At 35.1% G+C, this 25243-nt stretch overlaps 1 protein-coding gene across 3 annotated transcripts in view; it reads left to right on the top strand.

Annotated features, from left to right (window-relative positions):
* Positions 1 to 25243, top strand: part of USP32 (ubiquitin specific peptidase 32) — a 217489-nt gene that overhangs the window by 147472 nt on the left and 44774 nt on the right. For all 3 annotated transcript variants that reach the window (XM_072779658.1, XM_072779657.1, XM_072779659.1), the window contains exons 10-12: positions 2055 to 2138; positions 8923 to 8984; positions 18319 to 18421. In XM_072779658.1, coding sequence (XP_072635759.1) covers positions 2055 to 2138; positions 8923 to 8984; positions 18319 to 18421 — 249 coding nt within the window. The remainder of the gene's footprint in view (positions 1 to 2054; positions 2139 to 8922; positions 8985 to 18318; positions 18422 to 25243) is intronic.

The raw sequence follows: 25243 nt of genomic DNA, 5'->3' as shown, positions 1-25243 counted from the left end.
TCTGGGTGATGCATACATTCCTGAGTTATTATTTTTAATACTGTTGGTAAAGCTCTCTCCTGAATTATTTAATGTCAGCCAAATCATGTAATACCAGGAATAAGCATATATTTTATGAAAAATAAATTTGTGATTTTTTTTGACAACATTTATTAGTAAGTATATTATTATAGATATATTCCTTTGGCTTATATTACTATACTCTTTGTGGCCCTGTATGAAATTGAGAATAATGCACATATGTGAGGCATGTTTGAGTTATTTTGTGTCTTTCCATTCAAACATTGACACGTACCAAGTACCAGATTGGTAGGATATAGTCCCTAATGGTATAACAAAGGTTAGAAAAAAATAGTGAAATCAGATTTTTTTTTCTTCAATCACAATTCCAGAAGGAATCATTATAGTCATATTAACTGATGCTCAATAGAAACAAATAATAGAAGTGAGTTTTACAGGGCTTGAGCTTTGTTTGGCAACAGTCTTCTCCCTCATTTACTTCTCTCCTGAAAATTAAGATGCCACTTCTACTAGATAGGCGTAGAAACCTAAAAAATTTGTTAGAAAATGCCTCATGAAGAGTTATAATTTCTAACACCTCTTTTCTGACTGGTAAACATATTTATTATTGCTGTCTAGTTTTATGTTAAGATTGAGTTTCTTCTTCTGGCTCTACTCTGAAAATTAACAAGAGAATTTAGAGGGGCCTGGGTGGCTCAATTGGTTGAGTGGCTCAGGTCATGATCCTGGGCTCCTGGGCTCCTGGGATCAAGCCCTGCATCGGCCTCCCTACTTGGAGGGAAGCCTGCTTCTCCTCTCCCACTCTTCTCTTATGCTCTCTCTGTCACTCTCTCTCTCCCAAATAAATAAAATCTTTAAAAAGAAAAACAAAAAACAAGAAGATAATTTAATTCAGCTGCTCCATCTCCATGTAGCAATGATAATGAAATGGTAACAGTTTACAGTAAAACTTGGACTTTTCAGCCAAACCTATTAACCATAGTCACCAGAGACAGATTATGTCATTATTACACTTCTTTTTGTATCTTTAGATTTAAAATTAACATGCAAAGAAGAAACTGTATTATATGAACTAATAATTATAATCACAGTACTTTAAAATCTTTTATCATATATGGTTATCATGTAGTGAAAAGAGAACATATCAGTACCATTAAATTATAAAAGCCAAAAACATTACTTCATCTAGAATTGAATACATGCAGTAAAAAACATTTGATTATAGTTTTGCTGAAAAGAAAAAAATAAATGTTGCTTTTATATGTATATGTAATTTTTTGTACATGTTGATACCACAAAAATTTTGCTTTATTCAACTTATAAATTGTTCGATTGTTTTTTGGGAAAATTTAGTGTAGTTATTCATTTTTGATATGTCAAAAATTTATTATCAAGTTCCTTTAAATATCTAAGAAGTTTGATAGTATTGTGAGATGTTTCTAAGAAGGTCTTAGAAAATTATTAGAGTGAAAGTGCATAATCCAGAGAGTCCGCTATTGCTTTCAAAATTTGTAAATATGGGACACCTGGGTGGCTCAGCGGTTTAGCACCTGCCTTGGGCCCAGGGCGTGATCCCAGAGTCCTGAGATTGAGTCCCATGTCAGGCTCCCTGCATGGAGCCTGCTTCTCCCTCTGCCTATGTGTTGTCTGCCTCTCTCTGTGTCTCTCACAAATAAATAAATAAAATCTTTTTTAAAAAATTTGTAAATATTACACTTTCCCTATTCAGAGCCCTTTGTGGCTTTCCATAACCAGAAGATAATGTGAGTTATTTCCTAGGTCTTATTGGAGGAATGAAGATTGTTGGTGATAAATTATCCCTATTACCATTGACTGCTTTGATAGAGTTTTGTTACTTTTAAACTCCTCCTATATGGTCTAGTTTTCAGATGAACACATAGCATCTACTTTAAATTATTGGTTTTGTTTTCAGAAAAATTACCAATATAAATTTAATAAACCAGATTTTATTCAAATGCTATAAAAATGAGGACATTCTTAACATGAGATCTTCTAAAATATTTTTCTTTCAGATGGGCCATCTTACTCTAGAAGACTATCAGATCTGGAGTGTGAAAAATGTTCTTGCCAATGAATTTTTGAATCTCCTTTTCCAGGTATGTTTAAGGCAAGTGACAGGTATAGAGAGTAGTAGTACCAATAATTCTACATATTTTTCATTGTGTAGTAGTTATTACAATATTCAGCTATAAAACCACATATTATAAAAAGAACTACATTATCCTGTATACACCTGAAAGATGGTTAAGGTAGAGTATAAAAGAGCCCTTTGAAGCATCTCAAAATCATGACATGGGAGATGAGAAATTATATAGCTGATTATGTTTATTTATCTTATAAGTCATGGTAGACCAGCATGTTAAATACATGGAGAATAGTTTAGATTGCAAAAATCATCATAATTTTGTATTTTTCTTCACTGTTCTCTTTTTTAAAGGCCTTCCCTAACAAGTCAGGCAGTGTGAACAGAAAGATGGATTGTAAGTAGGCAGCTGTAAAATTTTCAATGTACACAGTTTCTCCAGTTAGGAGATTATCTTGGCTGCAAAGCTGTTTCTAATTTTATTTTTAAACTCTAGAAGAACCAAGAAAGGTTGAAGGAGGAGCGAATAAGTGCCAGGAATGAACATTCAGTCATAAGACTTGCCAGATTTCCATTATTTTCCTGGTTAGAGTAGTTCTCTTGCTCTAATTAAGAAAAAGTAATTTATAATTTCCCATTTTTTATAATTCTTCATATATAAATATTAAGTTGATTTAGTAGTTGGTATTTTAGATTCTTCTGTCATGTGCTTCTATTGTAAATAAAGAAAAATTTGTCTGTGCATGGCTGTTGGAATAAATGGAAATTGGTCTCTTCCTGATAGCTAGTGACTAGTTACTATGTATATAAAACATATATAATCTAATAAGCTTGTAATATCCATTTATATCAGTCAGTTGCTCTACAATCAGTTAGTTTACAGCAGGGATTTAAGTAGATGGCTTTATAAAATATAAACATGTATAAAAATTCTATAAATCACTAAACAGAAATGGCTTTCTTGGTAATATGAAAATTAATCAACTATTTTTATCTCATTTAAAATAACATCCTCAGGGCAGCCCTGGTGGCGCAACGGTGTAGCACCGCCTGCAGCCCAGGGTGTGATCCTAGAGACCTGGGATCGAGTCCCACGTCTGGCTCCCTGCATGGAGCCTGCTTCTCCCTCTGCCTGTGTCTCTGCCTCTTTCTCTCTCTCTGCATCTCTCATGAATAAATAAATAAGATCTTTTTAAAATAAATAAATAAATAAAGTAAATAAGTAAGTAAGTAAGTAAATAAATAAATAAATAAATAAATAAATAAAATAACATCCTCATTAGTTTTTCTCATAACTGTATAAAACATTTAGATCACCAAGGTTTATGTCCATGTCATCTTGTAGCTCTCACATAGCATAGCATTGACTTTTTTGTATTGTCTTTTCTATTTTCTCTTTCTTATCAAGGACTTTCAGTGGCACTATTTTTCTATGACTAACTTATAAACATATGCTTGAGATTTACTTTTGTGTATATGTGTTTCGAACATTATATTATGAAGAGCTGAAAGGTAGTTTTCATTGAATACCTATCACCCACATTTTAACATTGCATTTTACTATATTCGCTTTATTTCATATACAACATGCTTTTAAAACTGTATGTTCACTTAATATATGAGTAAGAAGACTTTTATCCTGAGTTGTTTTATTTTCTATGTGTCTTAAAATTGGTAGAGTTAGTTGGTAAGTTTGGCAATAGAAGCTTGAATTACGCTCTTAGTTTATTTGCCAAGATCCTTATTGGCCAAATGTTTTGGTATTTAAGTGTAACATGTATAAGTGTCAATAAAATTAGAAAACCATCGCTGTAGTAATATCTTTATTTTTTATCTTTTTTGTAACTCAATGCCCAATATTTTGTAGAGGAATCAGGGTCTTGTTTCTTGTGTTTGTCAAAAAGCATCAAATTTCTAAAAAGCCGGGCAGCCCCAGTGGCCCAGCATTTAGCGCCACCTTCAGCCCAGGGTGTGATCCTGGAGACCTGGGATCGAGTCCAATGTTAGGCTCCCAGCATGGAGCCTGCTTCTCCCTCTGCCTGTGTCTCTGCCCCGCCCCCCCATGAATAAATAAATAAAATCTTAAAAAAAAAATTTTTTTTTTTCTAAAAAGCGTGATAGGCAGAAAAATGCCCACCACCTCCACCACCAGTTATCCATGTCCTAATCCCTGGAACCTGTGTGTATGTTATCTTACACGGCAAAAGGAACTTTGCAGATGTGTCAGGTTAAGGACTCTGAGATAGGGAGATTAGCCTAGCAGATGGTCCTCTGTAATCACATGAGTCCTTAAAAGTAGAGCACCTCTTCCAGCTGAGGTCAAAGAGAGAGAGGGAGGGAGGGAATGGGAGTAGGAGGAGGTGACATCAGAAGAGTTAGAGATGCAAAGTTGCTGGTTTTGAGATAGAGGAATGGGCTATGAGCAAAGTAATGTGGGTGAACTCTGGAAGCTGGAAAAGACAGGAAATGTATACTTTTATTTTTTTAAATATTGATTGATTGATTGATGATAGAGAGAGAGAGGCAGAGACACAGGAGGAGGGAGAAGCAGGCTCCATGCCAGGAGCCTGATGTGGGACTCGATCCCAGGACTCCAGGATCACACCCTAGGCCAAAGGCAGGCGCCAAACCACTGAGCCACCCAGGGATCCCCAAATGTATTCTTTAACCTCCAGAGAGGAATGCAGCTCTGCTGATATCTTGATTTTTAACCTAGTGAAACCCATGTCTGACTTTTGACCTACCGAACTTTAAGATAATAAATTTGCGTTAAGATACTGAACTTGTGATAATTTGTTACAGATGCAATACAAAACCAATGCAGGGATATCTGGGTAGCTCAGTGGTTGAGCATCTGCCTTTGGCTCAGGGTGTGATCCTGGGGTCCTGGGATTGAGTCTTGCATCAGGCTCCCTGCAGGGACCCTGCTTCTTCCTCTGCATATGTCTCTGCCTCTGTCTCTCTCATGAATAAATAAATAAAAACCTTAAAAAAAAATGCAGAGGGAGATCATCCATATTTATGATTTGTAAGACTCAGCATCTTAAAGATATCAATTCTCTTTAAGTTGATTTGTGGATCTGGTGCACTAACAGTCAAAATCCCCAAAAGTTTAATGTTGTCATTGTTTTTGTTGAACTTGACAAACTGATTGTAAGTACATACGGAAGTGGAAAGAGCCAAAAGTAGCCAAGATAATGTAAAGAACAGTATTAGAGGACTGAGGTTACTGGATATTGGAGCTTCTTATAAAACAGCAATATTAAGACAATGTCTTACCTACGTGAAGATAGACATAAGTGGAATAATATTGAGAGTTTTTAAACAGACCTACATGTATATGATCACTTGATTTATAACCAAGAAGACATTGCATTGCAGATGAGGAGTGATCTTGTCAAATAAAGGTGTACTAGGTCAATTGGTCTATCTCCTAGGGGGAAAAAATGCATCATTATTCCTACCTCATGCAATAGATGAAAATTACTTCCAAGTGGGATTATAATGTAATAAATTTGAAAGGTAAAATTAAAGCATTTAAAAAATAATGTACAAGAATATTTTAATGACTGAGGTGGCAAAGAGTTCTTTAAAAGGATACAGAAAGCATTAACCACAAAGGAAACGTTTTTAAGTAAAATTGAGGTTTGTTTTTTTTTTAAATGGGAGATACCATTAAGAAAGTGAAAAGATAAGCCATGCAGTGGGAGAAGCTTTTTTTTTTTTTTTTAATTTTTATTTATTTATGATAGTCACACACAGAGAGAGAGAGAGAGAGAGAGAGAGAGAGGCAGAGACATAGGCAGAGGGAGAAGCAGGCTCCATGCACCGGGAACCCGACGTGGGACTCGATCCCGGGTCTCCAGGATTGCGCCCTGGGCCAAAGGCAGGCGCTAAACCACTGCGCCACCCAGGGTTCCCTGGGAGAAGCTTTTTATAATAAGACTGTGTCTAGAACATACAGAGAATAAAAATCAATTAGAAAAGGGTAAAACTTCAATATAAAAATGTATAAGGAGGGGATCCCTGGGTGGCTCAGCGGTTTGGCACCTGCCTTTGGCCCAGGGCACGATCCTGGAGTCCCGGGATCAAGTCCCACGTCAGGCTCCCGGCATGGAGCCTGCTTCTCCCTCCTCCTGTGTCTCTGCGCCCCCCCCCCCATAAATAAATAAATAAATCTTTTAAAAAGTATAAAGAAAACCTGAAGAGATGCTTCACAAAAGAGAATATCCAAATAGTTAATATTTAGATAAATGTTATGAAAAGGGGCCCCTTAGTCATCATGGAAATACTATTAAAACCACATACGAGGGATCCCTGGGTGGCGCAGCGGTTTGGCGCCTGCCTTTGGCCCAGGGCGCGATCCTGGAGACCCAGGATCGAATCCCACATCGGGCTCCTGGTGCATGGAGCCTGCTTCTCCTTCTGCCTGTGTCTCTGCCTCTCTCTCTCTCTCTCTCTCTCTCTGTGTGACTATCATAAATTAAAAAAAAAAAAAAAGAAAAAAACCACATATGAGGGGATCCTTGGGTGGCCTAGTGGTTTGGTGCCTGCCTTTGGCCCAGGGCGTGATCCTGGGGACCCAGGATCGATCCCATGTCAGGCTCCCTGCGACGAGCCTGCTTCTCCCTCTGCCTGTGTCTCTGCCTCTCTCTCTGTGTGTGTCTCTCATGAATAAATAAAATCTTTAATAAAAAAAAAATATATATGAAATACCAGTAGACATGCCCCAGAATGGTTAGTTTTTAGTGATATGAAGTAATGGTTAGGATAACGAGAACTTGGAATTCTGAAACATTGCCAGGAGGCATATAAATTATTACAAATACTTGGAAATTGCCTGGCAGTATTTATAAAAGCTGAACATATGCATACCCCATGACTCATGAAGTCTACCCCATATATAAACCTTACAGAAATGTGTATATCTAAGCACCAAAAGACATACAGGTAAGTTCTTGTAACTTGTTATAGCCCAAAACAGAAAATGACCCAAATATGTATCAACCATAAATACATAAACAATAAGTAAATTGTGGCACATGCATAGAGTGGTATACTGTAACACAATAAAAGTAAGTATAATAGTGCCACACATAAAAACATGGATGAATCTTATATAACTTGAGTTAAAAATACTAGACCAAAAAAATTCAGAAGCAGGCAAAACCTACCTATTCTGTGTTGATAGAATTCAGGATCATAGATACATCAAAGGGGTTCAGTTGGGGTGTAGGAAGGAACCCAAAGTGGGATTTTAGGTGAGATAGCAGTGTTCTGTTTCTTGTCTGGGTAAAGATTTTCATAGATGTTACTTTGTGAAAAGTCACTGAACTGTACACTTAAGATGTGTTCACTTGTAAGCATGAATACTATATTTCCATTTTCTATAAGTTGTTTTGATATAAAATAGGTTTTGGGGCACCTGCATGGCTCAGTCACTGGTTAAGCATCCGATTCATGATTTTGGCTCCGGTCATGATCTCAGGGTCCTCAGATCAAGTCCTGCATCAGGCTCAGTGGGGAGTCTGCTTGGGGAGTCTGTCTCTTCCTCTACCCCTTCCCAACCTCTGTGCCTGTGTACATGCACACCCCTCACCCATAAGTAAATAAGTCTTTTTTTTTTTAAGATTTTATTTATTTATTCATGAAAGACAAAGAGAGAGAAAAAGGCAGAAACACAGGGAGAGGGAGAAGCAGGCTCCATAACAGGAAGCCCGATGTGGGACTCCATCCCGGGACTCCAGGATCACGCCCTGGACTGAAGGCAGGCGCCAAACTGCTGAGCCACCCAGGGATCCCCAAATCTTTTTTTAAAAAAGGTTTCAAAAGCTCAAGTGTTTGTCAGTGTTAGAATGGATGAAACAGATAGTGGTGTGTTCAAACCGTGGAATACTACTCAATGATAAAAATGAACTGCTGCTACATAGATAAATCTGAAAAACTCAATTTGTGGATTTTGTTATATAAATGTTACCTCAGATGGTAAACAAAACTGTAAACATATATTGAACTCTGTGGTTAATGTTAGCCATGCTGATGCATTTATGAAAAACTGTACTAATGTCTATAATTTACTTTGAAATGCATCCAAAAATTAAGATGGATTGAAGGATGAATTAAGGGATAGATAGGTGAAAGTATAATAAAATGTTAATATTGAAATCTAGGTAATGGGTATGATGTGTTCAATATAAAATTCTTTCAACTTTTTTTTTGAAAATTTTCATGAGAAAATATTGAAAAAATTACATCTTTTATGATGATATTTAGAGAAGGCAAATAAATTAAGCAGGAAATGAGCCTCAAAAAACATATTTAGCATTAGTGGTAATAATTTTTATCTTTGAACTGTTTAAACTGCCACCCATTTCTTTTGTCTCTTATATCTTCTTCATCTTACCTTCATCCCCAGGTGCCATGATATGCTGTTCAGATTTCAGGAATGAAAATAATATTCTCTGCATGAGATATATTAAAATATATAGTATCAATGAAATATTCTGGAAAATGGTTCTTTTCTTTCTTCATTCTCTCTGTCTCCCTTCTACCCTCCCTCATTCCTTTCCTATCTCACACAGAGATTTGGAGGTTGGTCTCTATTGAACTGGTTCATTTAAAAAAAAAGTTTAAAGTTCAAATTTGCTCAAGTGAACCTTTGATAATTTATTAGTTGAAAGCTGTTGCTAATTCAGATTCCCATCTACACAGTGGAACTTGTGCAGAGAATGTGAAATATAATATAGCCCAGTCATTGGCACCAGTCAGTGAAGTTTGATTTATCACTTTTTCTCTAGGTGTGTCACATAGTTCTGGGGTTAAGACCAGCTACTCCAGAAGAGGAAGGACAAATTATTAGGTAAGTTTGTAACTTCAATCTGTGTAGTTTTCATTTCATAGTTGAGATTTCTGACACCAGAAATATATTAATAAATAACAACATGTCCCGTTTTAATACAATCATTATGGTGAAACTTTGTTTCTCCAAATTAATCTCATATTGAAATATTTTTGCTAAAGTAATTTCCTGACCAAAGGATTGGATTGATTTAGAAGTCAAATTCTTTTTAGCATTAAAATTGAGTTGAGTACTGAATTTATTTTTTTTGAAATAAGACATTTTATAAGATAAAAGGTAGCATATTTTCCTTACTGCAAGACAATTCATGTTTATTGTAGAAAGATTGTAGGGGATCCCTGGGTGGCTCAGCAGTTGAGCGCCTGCCTTCGGCCCAGGGCCTGATTCTGGAGTCCCAGGATTGATTCCCACATCAGGCTCCCTGCATGGAGCCTGCCTCTCGCTCTGCCTGTGTCTCTGCCTCTCTCTCTGTCTGTCTCTCATGAATAAATAAATAAAATCTTAAAAAAAAGAAAAAGAAAGATTGTAAAGTAAAGGTAAACAAAAAGCAAACAAATGCCCATCATCTCTGTATTTACAGGTAATGCTGTTGACATTTTTTCAGCTTTATTGAGGTATAATTGACATCTAAAATTGTAAAGTATATAAAGTATACAATGTGATTTGATATATGTATGCATTGTGAAGGATTCTTTCCATTGAGGGAATTACTTGCCCCTCACATACTTTTGTGTGTGTGTGAGAATATTTAAGTTCTACTCCAACCCCTCACATACTTTTTTTGTGTGTATGAGAACATTTAAGTTGTACTTAGAGTTACACACTATAGTGTTATCAAGTGGTAGTCAACCATGTTATACGTTATATCTGCAGACTTAATTCATCTTATCATAAAAATTTGTACCCTTTTTCACCTATTCTCTATTAACCCCAACCCCCAGCAATCGCTTTTCTACTGTTTCTGAATTCAACCCTTTTTTTTTTTTTTTAAGTTTCTACATATAAGTGATATATACCGTTCAATATTTATCTCTCTTTGGCTTCTATCCTCATCCATGTTGCTGTAAATGGTAGAATTTCCTTAAGACTGGATAATATTCCATTGTATATATGTACCACATTTTGTCCATTCATTCATTGTTGGATACTTGTTTCCATATTTTGACTTTTGTGAATAATGCTGCAAAGAATATGTAATTAAAGCTATCATCTTCAATATAATGATTTTGTTTCCTTTGGTTATATACCCAGAAGTGGGATTGCTAGATCATATGGTAGTTCTTTTTTTAATCTCATGTAAAACGTGGTTTTTATATTCCCATCAGCAGTGTATAAGAGTTCTTTTTTCTCAACATTTTTGCCAGTGTATATTATCTCTTGTCTTTTTGATAATAGCCATCCTGACAGGTGTGAAATGATACCTCATTGTGGTTTTGATTTGTATTTCCCTAATGATTAGTGATGTTAAACATCTTTTCATGTAGCTGTTGGCCATTTGTATGGCTTTTTTAGAACAATGTCTACTCAGGTTCTTTCCCATTTTTTAATTGATTATTATTTTTTTACTACTAAATTGTAAGAATTTCTTATGTATATATTTTGGATATAATCCCTTATCAGATCTGTGGTTTGCAGATATTTCTTCCCATTTCATTGATTGCCTTTTAGTTCTGTTGATGGTCACACTATTGACACTTTTATATTCCTATACCCACATATGTATGTATGCCTTTGTTAGAATTTGTAATTTTTTAAAAAAAATTTCAAAATATTGTTTTATTTTTGGCCTCATTTTCACTGCAGATCATATCAAATGACCCTTTTACATATCAATAAAGCCTCTTATAATTTCAATGACTGGCACAGGCCTTGTTCATCCCCTATTTTTAATCTGTATTTTTAAAAATACAATTTAGTAAAAAAGTCTGTATCCCTTCGGTTATGTATTTAGGCAGAATTACCTGAAGTAAAATATCTTGGTTAATAAGCATGTGTGTTTTTTATAGCTATGATTGAAATTTTTTTATTCAGTTTTTTTTTTTTTAATTTTTATTTATTTATGATAGTCACACAGAGAGAGAGAGAGAGGCAGAGACACAGGCAGAGGGAGAAGCAGGCTCCATGCACCGGGAGCCCGACGTGGGATTCGATCCCGGGTCTCCAGGATCACGCCCTGGGCCAAAGGCAGGCGCCAAACCGCTGCGCCACCCAGGGATCCCTTTTTATTCAGTTTTTGATACATTAAGTATCTTTCAGTACTTTAGTGTTACCATAATACTATACATTTGTATAGAAAGTTTCAGAAACAGGACCAAATCTCTACTAAACTTTGCCTTTAGAATAAATTCAATATAAAAAAAAAGAATAAATTCAATATACAGTTTTGTCACCTAAAAGTAGTGTGTATACAAATTTTCTATTTTTTATTTTTATTTATTTTTTAATAAATGTTTATTTCTTTATGATAGTCACAGAGAGAGAGAGAGAGAGAGAGAGGGGCAGAGACACAGGCAGAAGGAGAAGCAGGCTCCATGCACCGGGAGCCCGACGTGGGATTTGATCCCGTGACTCCAGGATCGTGCCCTGGGTCAAAGGCAGGCGCCAAACCGCTGCGCCACCCTGGGATCCCTACAAATTTTTTAGTAGTTTCTTCTGGTGTAAGACTGCTTGATAAAAGAAAGTTTACTAAAACAGAGTTGTTTGAATGCCTGAGAGGATTAGGTAGTCAATATTTAAAGAAGAATGCCAGTTGAGATTCAGATTAATTGAAGTAGCAAAGTATATTTTCCAGTTTTAAAATGTTTTCATAAAAACTCTAGACTCATGTAATCTTTTTAATTTTCATGCTCAGAAGATTCATTCTTGTTTATAATATTCATATGTTGACAGAGTTGTTTGAATCTTTTTCTGATTTTTAGCTCTCATTTAGAAAATGATAAATACATTAAGTGTAGGGGCACCTGGGTGGCTCCATGGTTGAGCATCTGCCTTTGGCTCAGGTCATGGTCCCAGGGTCCTGGATCAAGTCCCACATCAGGCTCCCTGGAGGGAGCCTACTTCTCCTTCTGCCTACGTCACTGCTTCTCTGTGTGTCTCTCATGAATAAATAAGTAAAATCTTTAAAAATAAATAAATACATTAAGTGTACAAATGAGGTATTGTAAACAAATACTGAAAGACTTTTATGTAGCTGCAGTAGCTTTGTTTTTCTTACAGTATTGCAATCTAATTTCATCACATACTAATATCTTCTGAAGTCAGCATGACTTAGTATAGATACTAAGAATGCTATCTAGATGAGTACTGGGTGATGTATGAAATTGTTGAATCGCTATATTGTACACCTGAAACTAATATAACACTGTACGTTAACTGGAATTAAAATAAAAAGAAAATATTGATTAAAAAAAGAATTTTTTAATCTTTTTTTTTAATTTTTTTTAATTTTTTTCTTTTTTTTAAAAAAAAGAAAAATATTGATTAAAAAAAGAATGCTATATAGCTCTGTGTATATATTTCTTGGCTTAATTATTTAGCAAATGCCTATAACATCCCTATTTAAAAATATAATAGTGGTATAATCACATGTCTTTATAGAATTTTGTTCTTCGCACAACAGTTCCACTTTGCATTATTTCATCTATTCCTTAGAATAACTGCATTAAATTACTGTCACCATATCATTTTATAAAAGAGGAAACTGAGATTGACTGAAGTTGAAGGACTTACCAAAAATTGCATGAAAGTGACAGAATCAAGTCTAGGACCTTTTTCATTGAAAACACAAATAATCTGCTTTCTGTATTCCTTAATTTTCAATAAATCTGAATTTTAAATTCTAGATTCTAACTTGGTTAATTTCATTTGTGATTTTTGAGTTTAGTTTGATTTTGCCTCCATTTTCATGTCTGATTTTTAAAGGATGAATCAGGTTGGTACTATAAGCAATGAAGTGAATGAAATACTTCTAACTTAAAGATTCAGTAATTTGTTTCAAAATTAGTATCATGATTTCTGCTGTGGCTAGGTGAAGAACTCAGCAGATCCTCTCCCTGAAAAGCAACTGAACAAAATATAGTAACACTGTACAAAGTTGTCAGCAAACTTTCAGGACTCTGGAAATTGACCAGAGGTATTCAACAAGTTAGGAAGCATTTATTCAAGTATTATTTATTATTAAACTACTAAACCTCAGTAAGAATAGTGGGAATCCATAGTAATTTTATCTGGGCTGGCCCCATTCCCTCCTATGCAGCATGATAGTTTTACCAAAGCAGAGGTGACAAGGCAGACTTAATTTGGAATAGAGCAAGAATGAGTGCCTGCCTAAGAAAAAAATGAATAAATAAAATAGTGATCATGGTGGCAGTCAGGGAATGTCATTAGCTTTTGGTTGAAATATTAGTCAAGGAAAGTAACAAAGAGATCCGGAGAACAGTATAACCATAGTGTATATTGATAATCTTCCCCAATCCCAAATGAACTGGATTGTATATACAAGGCTATGCTCAAGCTCAGCAGAAACCACAGAAGACTTTAGCTATCGATTCATTCCTGATTGAATGTGAGACCTTGCACATGCAGAAAATACAAACCAAGGAAAGTTTGTAAACTGCCTGAACTTTGCATAATTTCCCAAACTGAACTGATATAAGAAAAAAGGCGCACATGTCACTGACTCAAGATGTTTTAGCACAGCGCCTCACCAGTCATTGGCTGACCAGTAAGTTATACTCTCCTCAAGGAGGCCAAACTTAAATGTAAGAAATAATAATGAAGAAAACAGCAGCTTCACACTGCATGAGAAACAGACTATAGAATTGTCCAGGAAGTCATAAGGCAAAACTCACAGGCAGTATCAGAATACAGAGTTGGTGAAATATATTATGAAATATGTCCACTTCTCAGTAACAGAAGATCATGAAACATGCAACAAAATAGGAAAACATGACCCACATACCATGGTGGTGGTAGGGAACAATACTAGTTAATAGAAACTGTCACTGAGGTAGCCCCAGATGTCTGACTTAGAATACAAAGAGTTCAAAGCAGAATTATAAATATTTTCACTGCTAAAGGAAGCTTTGTTTAAAGAATTAAAGGAAAGTATAATGATATTAACCAATCAAATATAAACTATCAATAAAGATAAAGATTTAAAAAATGAACTAAATGGAAATTCTGAAGTTGAAAATTACAATAAATGAAAATTCATTACAGCGACTCAGCAACAGATTGGAGCTGCAGAGAAATAACCAGCAAAATTGAGTATGGATAAATAGATTTTTCCAATATGAAGAACAGAGAAAATAAAAATGAATAGAACCTAAGATTGTAGAACACCAGAGACAACTGTATCAAAACACACATAATAATGGAAATCCCAAAAGGAGGAGAGAAAGGAGCAGAAAAAAATTTTTGACAAAATAATGGCATAATACCTTCTAAAATTACTAAAAGTTGTTAATCCAAGAAGCTCAATAAACTTACAAGGAGGTTAAAAACAGATCCACATCTATAAACATATCACAGTCAAACTGTTCAAAACTACAAAAAAGAAGCTCCTAAAACTAGAAAGAGATAAATGACTCCATCTGTAAAAGGCAACCCCAGTAAAATTAATGGCTGACCATTTGTTTTTAGAAATGATGAATGTCAGTAGACAGTGGGATGACATTCAGAGTGCTGAAGGGGGAAAAACTATCAACCCAGAATTCTTTATGCAGCAGAACTATCCTTCAAATATAGGTAATTTGAAAACATTCCCATATAAACACTGTTGCAAGTAAACACGTTTCAAATGCTGAAGGATTAAAATAACTTAAAATACTGAAGGAACTTCTTCATGCTAAAACAAAGTGACCCTAGACAATAATTTGAACTACACAAAGAAATCTAGAGCACCAGTAAACTTAATAAGACAGTATAAATATATTTTTCTCTTTCATCCTTTTAACACTTTAAAATACAAAACCATAAGACAATAATTTGAAAGCTATGTTCCAAAGATGTCCTATGCATGACAATAATAATATAATCAAGAGAACAGGAAGTGAACTATATTTGAGCAACTTCTATAGTTTACTGAAATAAATTAGTATTAATCTGAAGTAGCATGTATTAAGCTTTATTTTATACCCCTAGAGCAACCAATAAGAAAATAATCCCAAATATAGTCTTAAAAATAATAATTAAAATGATATACTAGAAAACGATCTATTTAGTACAAAAAGGGAAGTAAAGGAGGAATAGAAAAACAAAAATTAAAAAAATACTTGAGACAAATAGAAAATAACAAAATGGTAGACACAAATCCATATCAATAATTACCTTAAATATAAATGGATTAAGTGATTATCAAAAGCTAAAGATAGACTGATTTTTTTAATCTAAATACTTGAGATTCAAAGACACAAATAGATTGAAAGTAAAATGATGAAATAGCTATAACCAGACATAGGGTAACCATAAGAAAGCTGAAGTGGATGTACTGATACTAGGAAAAAAATGGTTTTAGGCAAAGAATTGTTACTACAGGCAGACATTTATAATGATAAAAGTTTCAATTTGTCAGAAGATAAAACAAAATTATAAATACATGTGCACCCAACAGCAGAACACCATCCAACAGCAGAGTACATATTCAAGTACACATGGAATATTGTACAGGACTGACTATATATTAAGCCATGGATTATTATACTGTGGCCCTTGGCTAACTTTGGTCCATTGCTTGATTGTATATAGCCTGCAAGCTAAAAGTGTTTTTTTTATGCTGTTTTTGTACACTGAGAACCACAAAGCCCAGCTGAGAGAAGTTAAAATCTAAAGAGAGATCAGTTAAAGCTATTGAGACTGAGGAGTAAAAAGAAAAAAGAACAGAGGAAAATGAACAGAGCTTACTCGACCTATGGAATAGCAGCAATCATACCAGGATACATGCAATAGGAATCCTAGAAGAAGGGAGAAAATGGCAGAATATTTGAAGAAGTAACGGCCTTGAACTCCAAGAAGGATAAAACTCTTAAGTGATTCACACCAAGACACATTATAATTAGATCGTCAGAAGCCTAAGGACAGAGAAAGTTTTAAAAGCAGGAGAAAAACTACCCATCACATGCAGTAGATCCTCAATAAGATTAGCAGCAGATTTCTCATCAGAAATCTTGGAATCCAGAAGTGAGCAGAATAGTATTTTTATTCTGTATCTGGGAAAAGTATTTTTTCAAGTGTGATTTGGATTTTAAGTTGAATTCTTATATGTGTGACACTAAAAGCATGAGCAACCAAAGAAAAAATAGATAAAATTGATTTCTTTATAATTTAAAACTTCTTTTTTTTTATCAAAGGACATTATCAAGAAAATAAAACAACAACCTGCAAAATGGGAGATAATGTTTGTAAATCTAGATCTTCCAGGAGTCAAGTAATAAGAATATATACAGAACTCCTACAGTTCACCAACAAAAAACTCAACTAAAAACTGGGCAAAGGACTTGAATACACATTTTTCCAGAGATGACCTACAAATGGTCATCGAGCACATAGAAAGATGTTCAAAGTCATTAGTCATTAACTCAAAACATAGTGATTCTACTTTGTACTTACTAGGCTGTTTATAATTTTAAAAATTTTAAAAATGGAAAATAAATTTTGTGAGGATGTGGAGAAATTGAGACACTGCTACAAAACTGGTAAAACTGTAAAATGGTGTAGACTGCTATGCAAAAATATTGGTAGTTCCTCAACATGGAATCACTATTTAATCTGGCAATTCCACTTCTAGGTATATACCCTAAACAGTTGAAAACAGGAACTCAAATAATTGCACACAAATGTTCATAGCAACACTATACACAATAGCCAGTAAGAGGAAACAGTCCACATAGCCATTAGTGGATGAATGGATGAACAAAAAGTGGAATATGCAAGCTATGGAATATTATTCAGCCTTACAAAGGAATGGTGTACTCATGCATGCAGCAACATGGATGAACCTCACAAATGAAAAAAGCCAAATAGAGAGGGTCACATATTGAATGATTCTATTTATATGAAATGTTCAGAATAGGTAAATGAATAGATGCAAAAAGCAAAATGGTGCTTGTCAAGGGTTGGGGGAAGGGAGTAATAGGAAATAACTGCATAGTGTATAACTGCTCAGTTGGCATGTGTGAGAATGTTTTGGAGAAATATGCGTAGCAAAGAAGTGACTATTTTAAAATGTATAATTGAGTGGCATTAGTACATTCAAAATATGTTACCATCTTATGTTATGAATTTCTCCTCCATAAAAACAGATTTTTTTTTAAATCCCCATGGATGCCACTTCACACCCACTTGAACATTTATGATAGAAAAACAGACAATAACAACCATTGCCAAGAATATGGAAAAACTAGAACCATTATACCTGATGCAAATGTTAAGTGGTGTGGCCACTTTGGAAAACAGCTTGCCAATTTCAAATTATCAGATGTTAGGTGAATAAACAAAATATGGTGTATACACACCTGTGGAATGCATTATAAATAGTATTTCGAGGGGTCAGTCAGTTAAGTAGCCAACTCTTGATTTTGGCTCGTGATCTCAGGGTCCTGGGATTGAGCTCCATGTCAGGCTTCATGCTCAGTGGGGAGTCTGCTTGAGATTCTCTCTCTATCTCTCCCTTTGCCCCCCCCACTTGTGCTTTCTCCCTCTTTCTCTCTCTCTAAAGAAAATAAATGTTTAGAAAAATAGTATTTGCAATGGAATAACAAAGCACAAAATAATGATAATTTGTTACAACATAGATGAACCTCAAAAACATTATGGTAAGTTAGAGAGGCCAGATGTTAATTTAAAAGACCGTGTGTTGTATTATTCCATTTATATGAAATGTTCAGAAAAGGGAAATTTGTAAGAGATAAAAAATAGAGTAGTGGTTTCCTGGGCTGAGGTAGTAACAGAAATTGACTAAAAGTGGGCACAGGATAGCTTTTAGGGGTAATGGAAATGTTCTAGAATTGGATTATTAGATTGTGGTGATTATTGCATATGTCTATAAATTTACCACATTTGACTTATACTCTTAATTCAGGTAAATTTTATGTTACATAAATTATTCCTCATTAAAACTATTTTTAAAACATCAAATATGAAGCTTGATAGTGGTTTTATGACTCCTGAAATTGACTTATCAGTGTTTCACTAATTGAAACTCTGGTAGTCTCCCAAGTATATCTGTCATGTTTTTCCTTTGTAAAGATTTCTAATGATGATTTCTGGATGTCATTCTGTGTGGTCATCTGTTTCATATACCATTTAATGTATTGAATTTCTATTGTATGTACAGAGGATGGTTAGAACGAGAGAGCAGGTACGGTCTGCAACCAGGACACAATTGGTTTATCATCTCCATGCAGTGGTGGCAGCAGTGGAAAGAATATGTCAAATATGTGAGTATGCTTCCCTTTTGCATATTCATAGGATTTTCAACTCCATCAGACTTTGTTGACTACTGGCCAGTAATAAAATGGTTCGATGTAGATAAGGATTTGAAGGGGCAAGAAATGAGTAACTGTGTGATACTTCTAGGGACCAACCTCTGTGCTTACACTTCCACGTAAATTTCCTCTCTTGCAACAACTCTGTGAGGAAGGTAACAATAGACATGGGGCTGCATGTATATACACCTTACGTATTTAATTAAATCCTCACGGTATCCCTGGGAGGAAGGTGGTATGAATTTACTTTACTTGTGACGAACCTGAGGCTGAGATTAAAGGTAACCTAAATATCTTGCTTAAGGTGGAAGTTCTGGGATCAAACCCAAGGACTGACTGACTTTTAAGCCATTGGTGTCTCAACCACATCATTTACATTATCCTTTATTTATTCACCTTTTTCATCAAAATGTTGAAGAGCCTTGTGTGGGTAAGAAGTGTTGATTTTCTATTTAAGAAAGTTAATATCAGGATTAACATTAAAACTCAATTTCTTTTTTTTTTTTTTTTTTTAATTTTTATTTATTTATGATAGTCACAGAGAGAGAGAGAGAGAGGCAGAGACACAGGCAGAGGGAGAAGCAGGCCCCATGCACCGGGAGCCCGACGTGGGATTCGATCCCGGGTCTCCAGGATCGCGCCCTGGGCCAAAGGCAGGCGCCAAACCGCTGCGCCACCCAGGGATCCCCCAAAACTCAATTTCTTAACAATAATCTGCCAAATAAAGGGTTAAAAGGGACATTCTCATTAGTGAATATTCTCATCTTACTTAAAATAGAATGAATTTTTCTTCAGAATTAAAAGACTCAGAGTAATGCCAGGAATCAAATTTCTTCCTACCTGGAGAGCCAGTTGATATATAGACACATTGTTAGTTGTCAAATGATCACTAACCTGATTATTTGATTCATATATTCTATAATGTCCTTTTCTGTCATTGTTTGTCAGAATATTGGTAGACTGATTATATTATCTACTTCATTATTCTGCCTGGTTCTTTTTCCATTTTGCAGTTTTGATATTGGTTTTCACATATAAAATACATTAATCGATACTGTTGAAGGAGTAGAAAAGTAGGCAAATGACTTCAAACCTTGTAGGTAGATAATGATGGTGATTGTAAACAGAAAATGAAAACAGTGGGGTAAAGCATCACAGTCTATTTTGAAATGCTTTTTGTCCTTTATATTCTTAGATTGGCCTTAGAATGAATGGTTCTTAATGTCTTACTGGCTATAGACTCAAAGAGTAACCTCATTTTGTATTTTGTATTACTTTTCATTTCCTGTAGGAACACGGTAGAGGTCTTGTCCTTAGCAGCACAACCCTTATAAACAGAAGTGCACTGCTGAGAACACAGACCTGATTTGCTCTTGCCTGCCATAACTCTTCTACACATTAAAAGAATTAGTGGAGGGTGGTAAGGGAGAGATGTAGAGGGGAAAATCTACACTTAAGTATCATATTCTCTCCACTCTGGGATTCTATATTACTGTCTAGTATGCATCTGTCAAATGCAGGCTTTAAAGTTTACTTTAAAATGAAACTGCTTAGAGGCACCTGGGTGGCTCAGTTGGTTAAGCATCTGACTCTTGATGTCAGCTCGTGTCATGCTATCAGGGTCATGAGATCAAGCCCTGAGTCGGGCTCCATGCTCAGCTCAGAGTCTGCTTGAGATCTGCTGTACCACCACCACCCTTAACCCTGCTGCTCTCACATGTGTGCTTTCTCTCTCTCTCAAATAAATAAATAAATATTTTAAAAATTTTTTTTATTTAAAAAAACGAATAAAATGAAATTGATTAAATTGGTGAGAAAGATATCAGTTTATGTGTAGGGAAGGGTAGCAGAGACTTACGGCAACTTATTTAATAAGGGAAAAATGTAAATTGAATAATAGTCCTTTCTGAAGATAATGTTAATTAGAAAAGTGTTCTTTACTAAATAAAAGGCAACTTCCTTTTAAATGCATAACTTTTTAAAAAAGTGATATTCTGGGCCTTGTCTGTAAATGAGATTAAGAACAGTAACCTCTATCATAGGATGTTATGAAGATTGAAGGAGTTGATACATGTTAAGCATTTAATTTTTTTTGAAGATTGTATTTATTCATAAGAGACACAGAGAGAGGCAGAGACATAGGCAGAGGGAGAAGCAGGCTCCCTGCAGGGAGCCGGATGTGGGACTTGATCCTGGGACTCCAGGACCATGCCCTGAACCAAGGGCAGCCGCTCAACAGCTGAGCCACCCAGGCGTCCCCATGTTAAGCCTTTTAAAACAGTGTCTGGCACATAGTAAATACTCAGAAAGTATTAGCTAATAGTCTGAGAGAATAGTATAAGATAATAGAGTGAGTTTGTACTCCCTGTGTAGAGTCCTAGTCCTGCTACTTGCTGTATGACCTTGAAAAAGTTACTTCTCCTTTCTCTACCTCAGTTTCCTCATATGAACCAAGTTACTCATGATACCTATTTCAATAGGATTGTTACAAAGAATTAAATGAATTAACATATGTGAAGCACTTAGCTCCATGTCTGGCAAGTAGGACCCTATGTAAAATTAGAGGAAGTAATGGTAGTAATACTAGCAGTGGTTTTAGCAGCAGTAGCAATAGTAATATTTATTTTTCCATTATATATGGTAATTTTGGCAAATGCTTTAAGGAAAAAAAAATCAGTGTTTTTATTGTGTTAGATAATTTGATCTTCCTTAGTCTGCCCACCTAATAAGATATCAGTTAACCTTTAGTTAATGTCTCTTTATAAAATGACATATTTGCTCATATGAATTACTGTCTGTGAGAGCACCCTGTATCTTTCAGACAGTAGCATGCCTAAGTAGAGACTAATGGAACAGGAAAAATAAACAATCCATTCTCAGAAGTGGTTTGCCTCAGATATAAATGATTGGCTTGAGTTTGAATATTTGGTTTGCTCATGGGATCTGTTCTTTAATGAGCCAAAAGTTTTTCTACTATTTGAAATCTGTTGTACAAATGTAAATGGGGAGAAATAGTGAAATCTTTTCTGTTTGTCATCATTGTATTTTTTTTTTGTCTTCCCTCCTATTTTGAGACCTGAGGGAGCAGCTCTTACTACTCATGTACAGATTTTACTGTTTATTGTGTATTATTAGTTATTATGTGACTTTGGAGTTAGACTTTAAGCACTTCTTTTTTCTAAATTTAGAAACGAAGCCTCTGAGGCCCTTTAGGTTTCCTAATTGCGTGGAGTTGTATTGGGCAATTACTTTAGTACCTGATCTAGATCTCTCTCTTTTTTTTTTAAGATTTTATTTATTTATTCATGAGAGACACAGAGAGAGAGGGAGAGAGGCAGAGACACAGGCAGAGAGAGAAGCGGGCTCCTCCCGATGTGGACTCTATCCTGGGTCTCCAGGATCACGCCCTGGGCTGAAGGTGGCACTAAACCGCTGAGCCACCCGGGCTGCCCTGATCTAGATTTCTATAGCTCAGGTCTCTTGATTCCTACCTTAGTACTTTTTCTGTTACTCCCTACTACCTTCCATTTTTTTTTGAAAACCAGCATTGCAGACTAATGAAATATAAAATTGGCATAGCTAGTAGTTGTTTAATTTCATTAATGTTTATAGTATACATATGTATAGAAAGAAGTAGCATGATCACTGATAGAGAAGAAAATGAGACCTGACCCTTATTTTGGAACATGAGTAACCACTGATAACAACTCAAAAGAAGTTATGACATGCTTAAAATAGAATTATCTTACATTAAATAAATGCCACATGGCCCTTTTAAGAATCATTGACTTAGAGAACAGGAAAATCTTTCATCATGGGTGAAATTTTACCTACCTAGAGACCTATCTTCCTGAAAACACAAAGTAATTGCTAATAGTTCTAGACCCAGAAGTCAGTAAAAATAAAATAAGATCCTTTGACTTTTTTTTTTCCTTTGACATTTAAAGGGAAAAAAATTTCCCAGAGCAACTGGAAATAATACTCAGAAAGAACCAGTGAGTATGTACATGACTATAATTGGTTTGTTTTACATTAGAAAGAAGGAAAGTAGTCATAAGATTAGTCAACTGAAAATGTTGACAATTTCACTGAAAGCTAAGGGTGGAAGCAATGACCTGAAAAATAGAGCAGAGAAAGGGGAAGAAAGAACCAGAGTAATGTTGACAGTTTTAGGCAATGCTGGACACTGAGAACAGTAGATTCCTAGGATAGAAAAGCAAGCCACACAGTGAGAATATAGACCCACTCTAGTTGGAACTTTGGAAAATCAGTGAAGAAAAGCCCTTATTTTCTAAGTCTAGAAAGGGTCTCATTCACTACACCATGTGAAAGCATGTAGTATAATGTGCAGTCACTGCAGGCAAAGATTGCAGGCTCTGAAAAGCTATTAAAATTATTCTGTTGCTGGATTATTGTAAAACTTTAACAGACTTAATGACTGGTAATATTTTTATCACCCCATTTTCTTTTTTTTAAAGATTTTATTTATTTATTCATGAGAGAGAGAGAGAGAGAGGCAGAAACACAGGCAGAGAGAGAAGCAGGCTGCATGCAGAGAGCCCGATGTGGGACTCGATCCCAGGACTCCAGGATCATGCCCTGGGCCCAAAGGCAGATGCTCAACCCCTGACCCACCTAGGCATCCTTATCACCCCATTTTCTTACCAAAGATATCTATAACAAACTTAAAATATATGGAATAGAGAAATGAATATAAATTTTAAAAAGAAAAAAAAAGAAAAACAAAACAAAACAAAATTTCAAAAAGAGTTACCTGAAAAAAAAAAAAAAAAGAGTTACCTGTCAACCATATAGTTATGTAGACATCACTTAAGGTCAAGAACACCTATAGGAAAAATAAAGTGATTTTTCTGGAGGATAATGAAGTGACCTGGGAGAAGACTTTAATTTTTCAAGTTATTCTTTCAGAATGGCTGTTCTATTAGTCTTACTCCATCTTTATAGGAAAAAAGGAAATGATCCAAAAGCTCATTAAAATATGAATCTTTCTAAAAAGCAAGTTCCAGAGCAAGTAATACATTCAGTAAGAAATCAGTTACCTATACTCTAAATGTTTGGAGCACATTATAAAAACAAAAGTATGAGACTATAATCCTCACTAGGGCAGTGGTTATCAATTTTGACTGTATAATAGGATCATTTCTTTTGAAAGAAAGAAAGAAAAGAAATACCTCTGTTCTATTTCTAAATCAGAAAACATAATTGAAAAAAAAAAGATTGAATTAATATAAATCAGTCATTTTTGTTTACTGAAAATTTATTTTGAAACCTAATTTAAATTTAATTCTTTTTTGTTGGAATGGACTCAGAAAAGCTGTGAGATCAATATTGTGCTTAATTAAGAAATTGCCATGAAATCCGTACTCTGAAGGCCAAACATATGATTAATAATATAAACAAATCAAACCTAATTTACATTTCTACTTCTTTGACCATAGGTCATTTTGGTTCTGTTGTTCTGTTGTCTAATTTTTATTTCTTTGGTGGATAGTCTAACTTAAAATATTGATGAGGGGCACCTGGCTGGCTCAGTTGGTAGAGCATGTAACTCTTTATCTCCAAATCATGAGTTCAAGCTCCACATTGGGCATAGAGTTTACATAAAAAAATATCCTGATGGCTCAAAAATCCACATTTAATGTAGATTCCCAGTTTTTAGTCATTTGTGTACTATGGCCATCATATTTTGCCATATAATGCCCATACATTATTTATTTAATGTGTTTATATAAGGGGCACTAGGGTGGCTCAGTGGTTGAGCATCTGCCTTTGGCTCAGGTTGTAATTCTAGGGTCATAGGATTGAGTCCTACATTGGGCTCCCTGTAGGGAGCCTGCTTCTCCCTCTATCTATGTCTCTCCCTTTCTGTGTGTCTCTCGTGAATAAATAAATCTTCAAAATTATAGACATGTTTATAAAAATAACTTTTATCATTTTTATGTAAATAAATGTATTTTTTAAACCATTTCATCAGTATCTTAAAAAGAATATCAGTGTCACACTCCAGAAATAGAAAGTCAAAATAAATTCAATGAAAATAAGATATAATATCAAATTCCAGCTAAGTAGTGTTGCCCTTTAAAGACTAGTATTAAGGTCTGTTCTCTCTTAAAAAGAGAAATTTATCAAGTGTTACATTGGCAGATCAAGTATTAAATTAGCACATTAAAAAACAAGATTAGCACATTAGTACCAAACCAGGACCTTTTCCTTGAAGTAATTAGAGGATTGAGAGAGACTTGAATAGGGAATGACTTTTTCACTGTGAACTAAGGTTATTTAATACCCAAAATAACCTGGGACTTTTCCCATTCTTCAGGAAAGTTACTAATGGACAGAAGATGCTAACATGAGTATCTGTAATAAAGAATCTATATGCTTCTGAATTGTGTGAGGTTTTAACAATTGCTATTTTAAAAATTTAATCCAAAAAGTGAATTGGGGGGATCCCTGGGTGGCTCAGTGGTTTAGCGCCTGCCTTTGGCCCAGGGCATGATCCTGAAGTCCTGGGATCAAGTCCCACGTCGGGCTCCCTGCATGGAGCCTGCTTCTCCCCCTGCCTGTGTCTCTGCCTCTCTCTCTCTCTCTCTCTCTCTCTGTGTGTCTCTCATGAATAAATAAAATCTTAAAAACAAAACAAAAAGTGAATTGGTCTGTAGAAAGAAATCTAAGTTTTATTGCCACTCTTTCTATTAAAGGCACTGAAAATTCTTCAGAGCTGGCTTCTGAAGGTCTACAAATTGATAGTATTCA

The sequence above is a fragment of the Canis lupus genome, chromosome 16, assembly GCF_048164855.1.
Source record: "Canis lupus baileyi chromosome 16, mCanLup2.hap1, whole genome shotgun sequence".
Taxonomy (NCBI): domain Eukaryota; kingdom Metazoa; phylum Chordata; class Mammalia; order Carnivora; family Canidae; genus Canis; species Canis lupus.
Note: the sequence above shows the minus strand (reverse complement) of the source record. Positions and strands in the feature narration are given on the sequence as shown.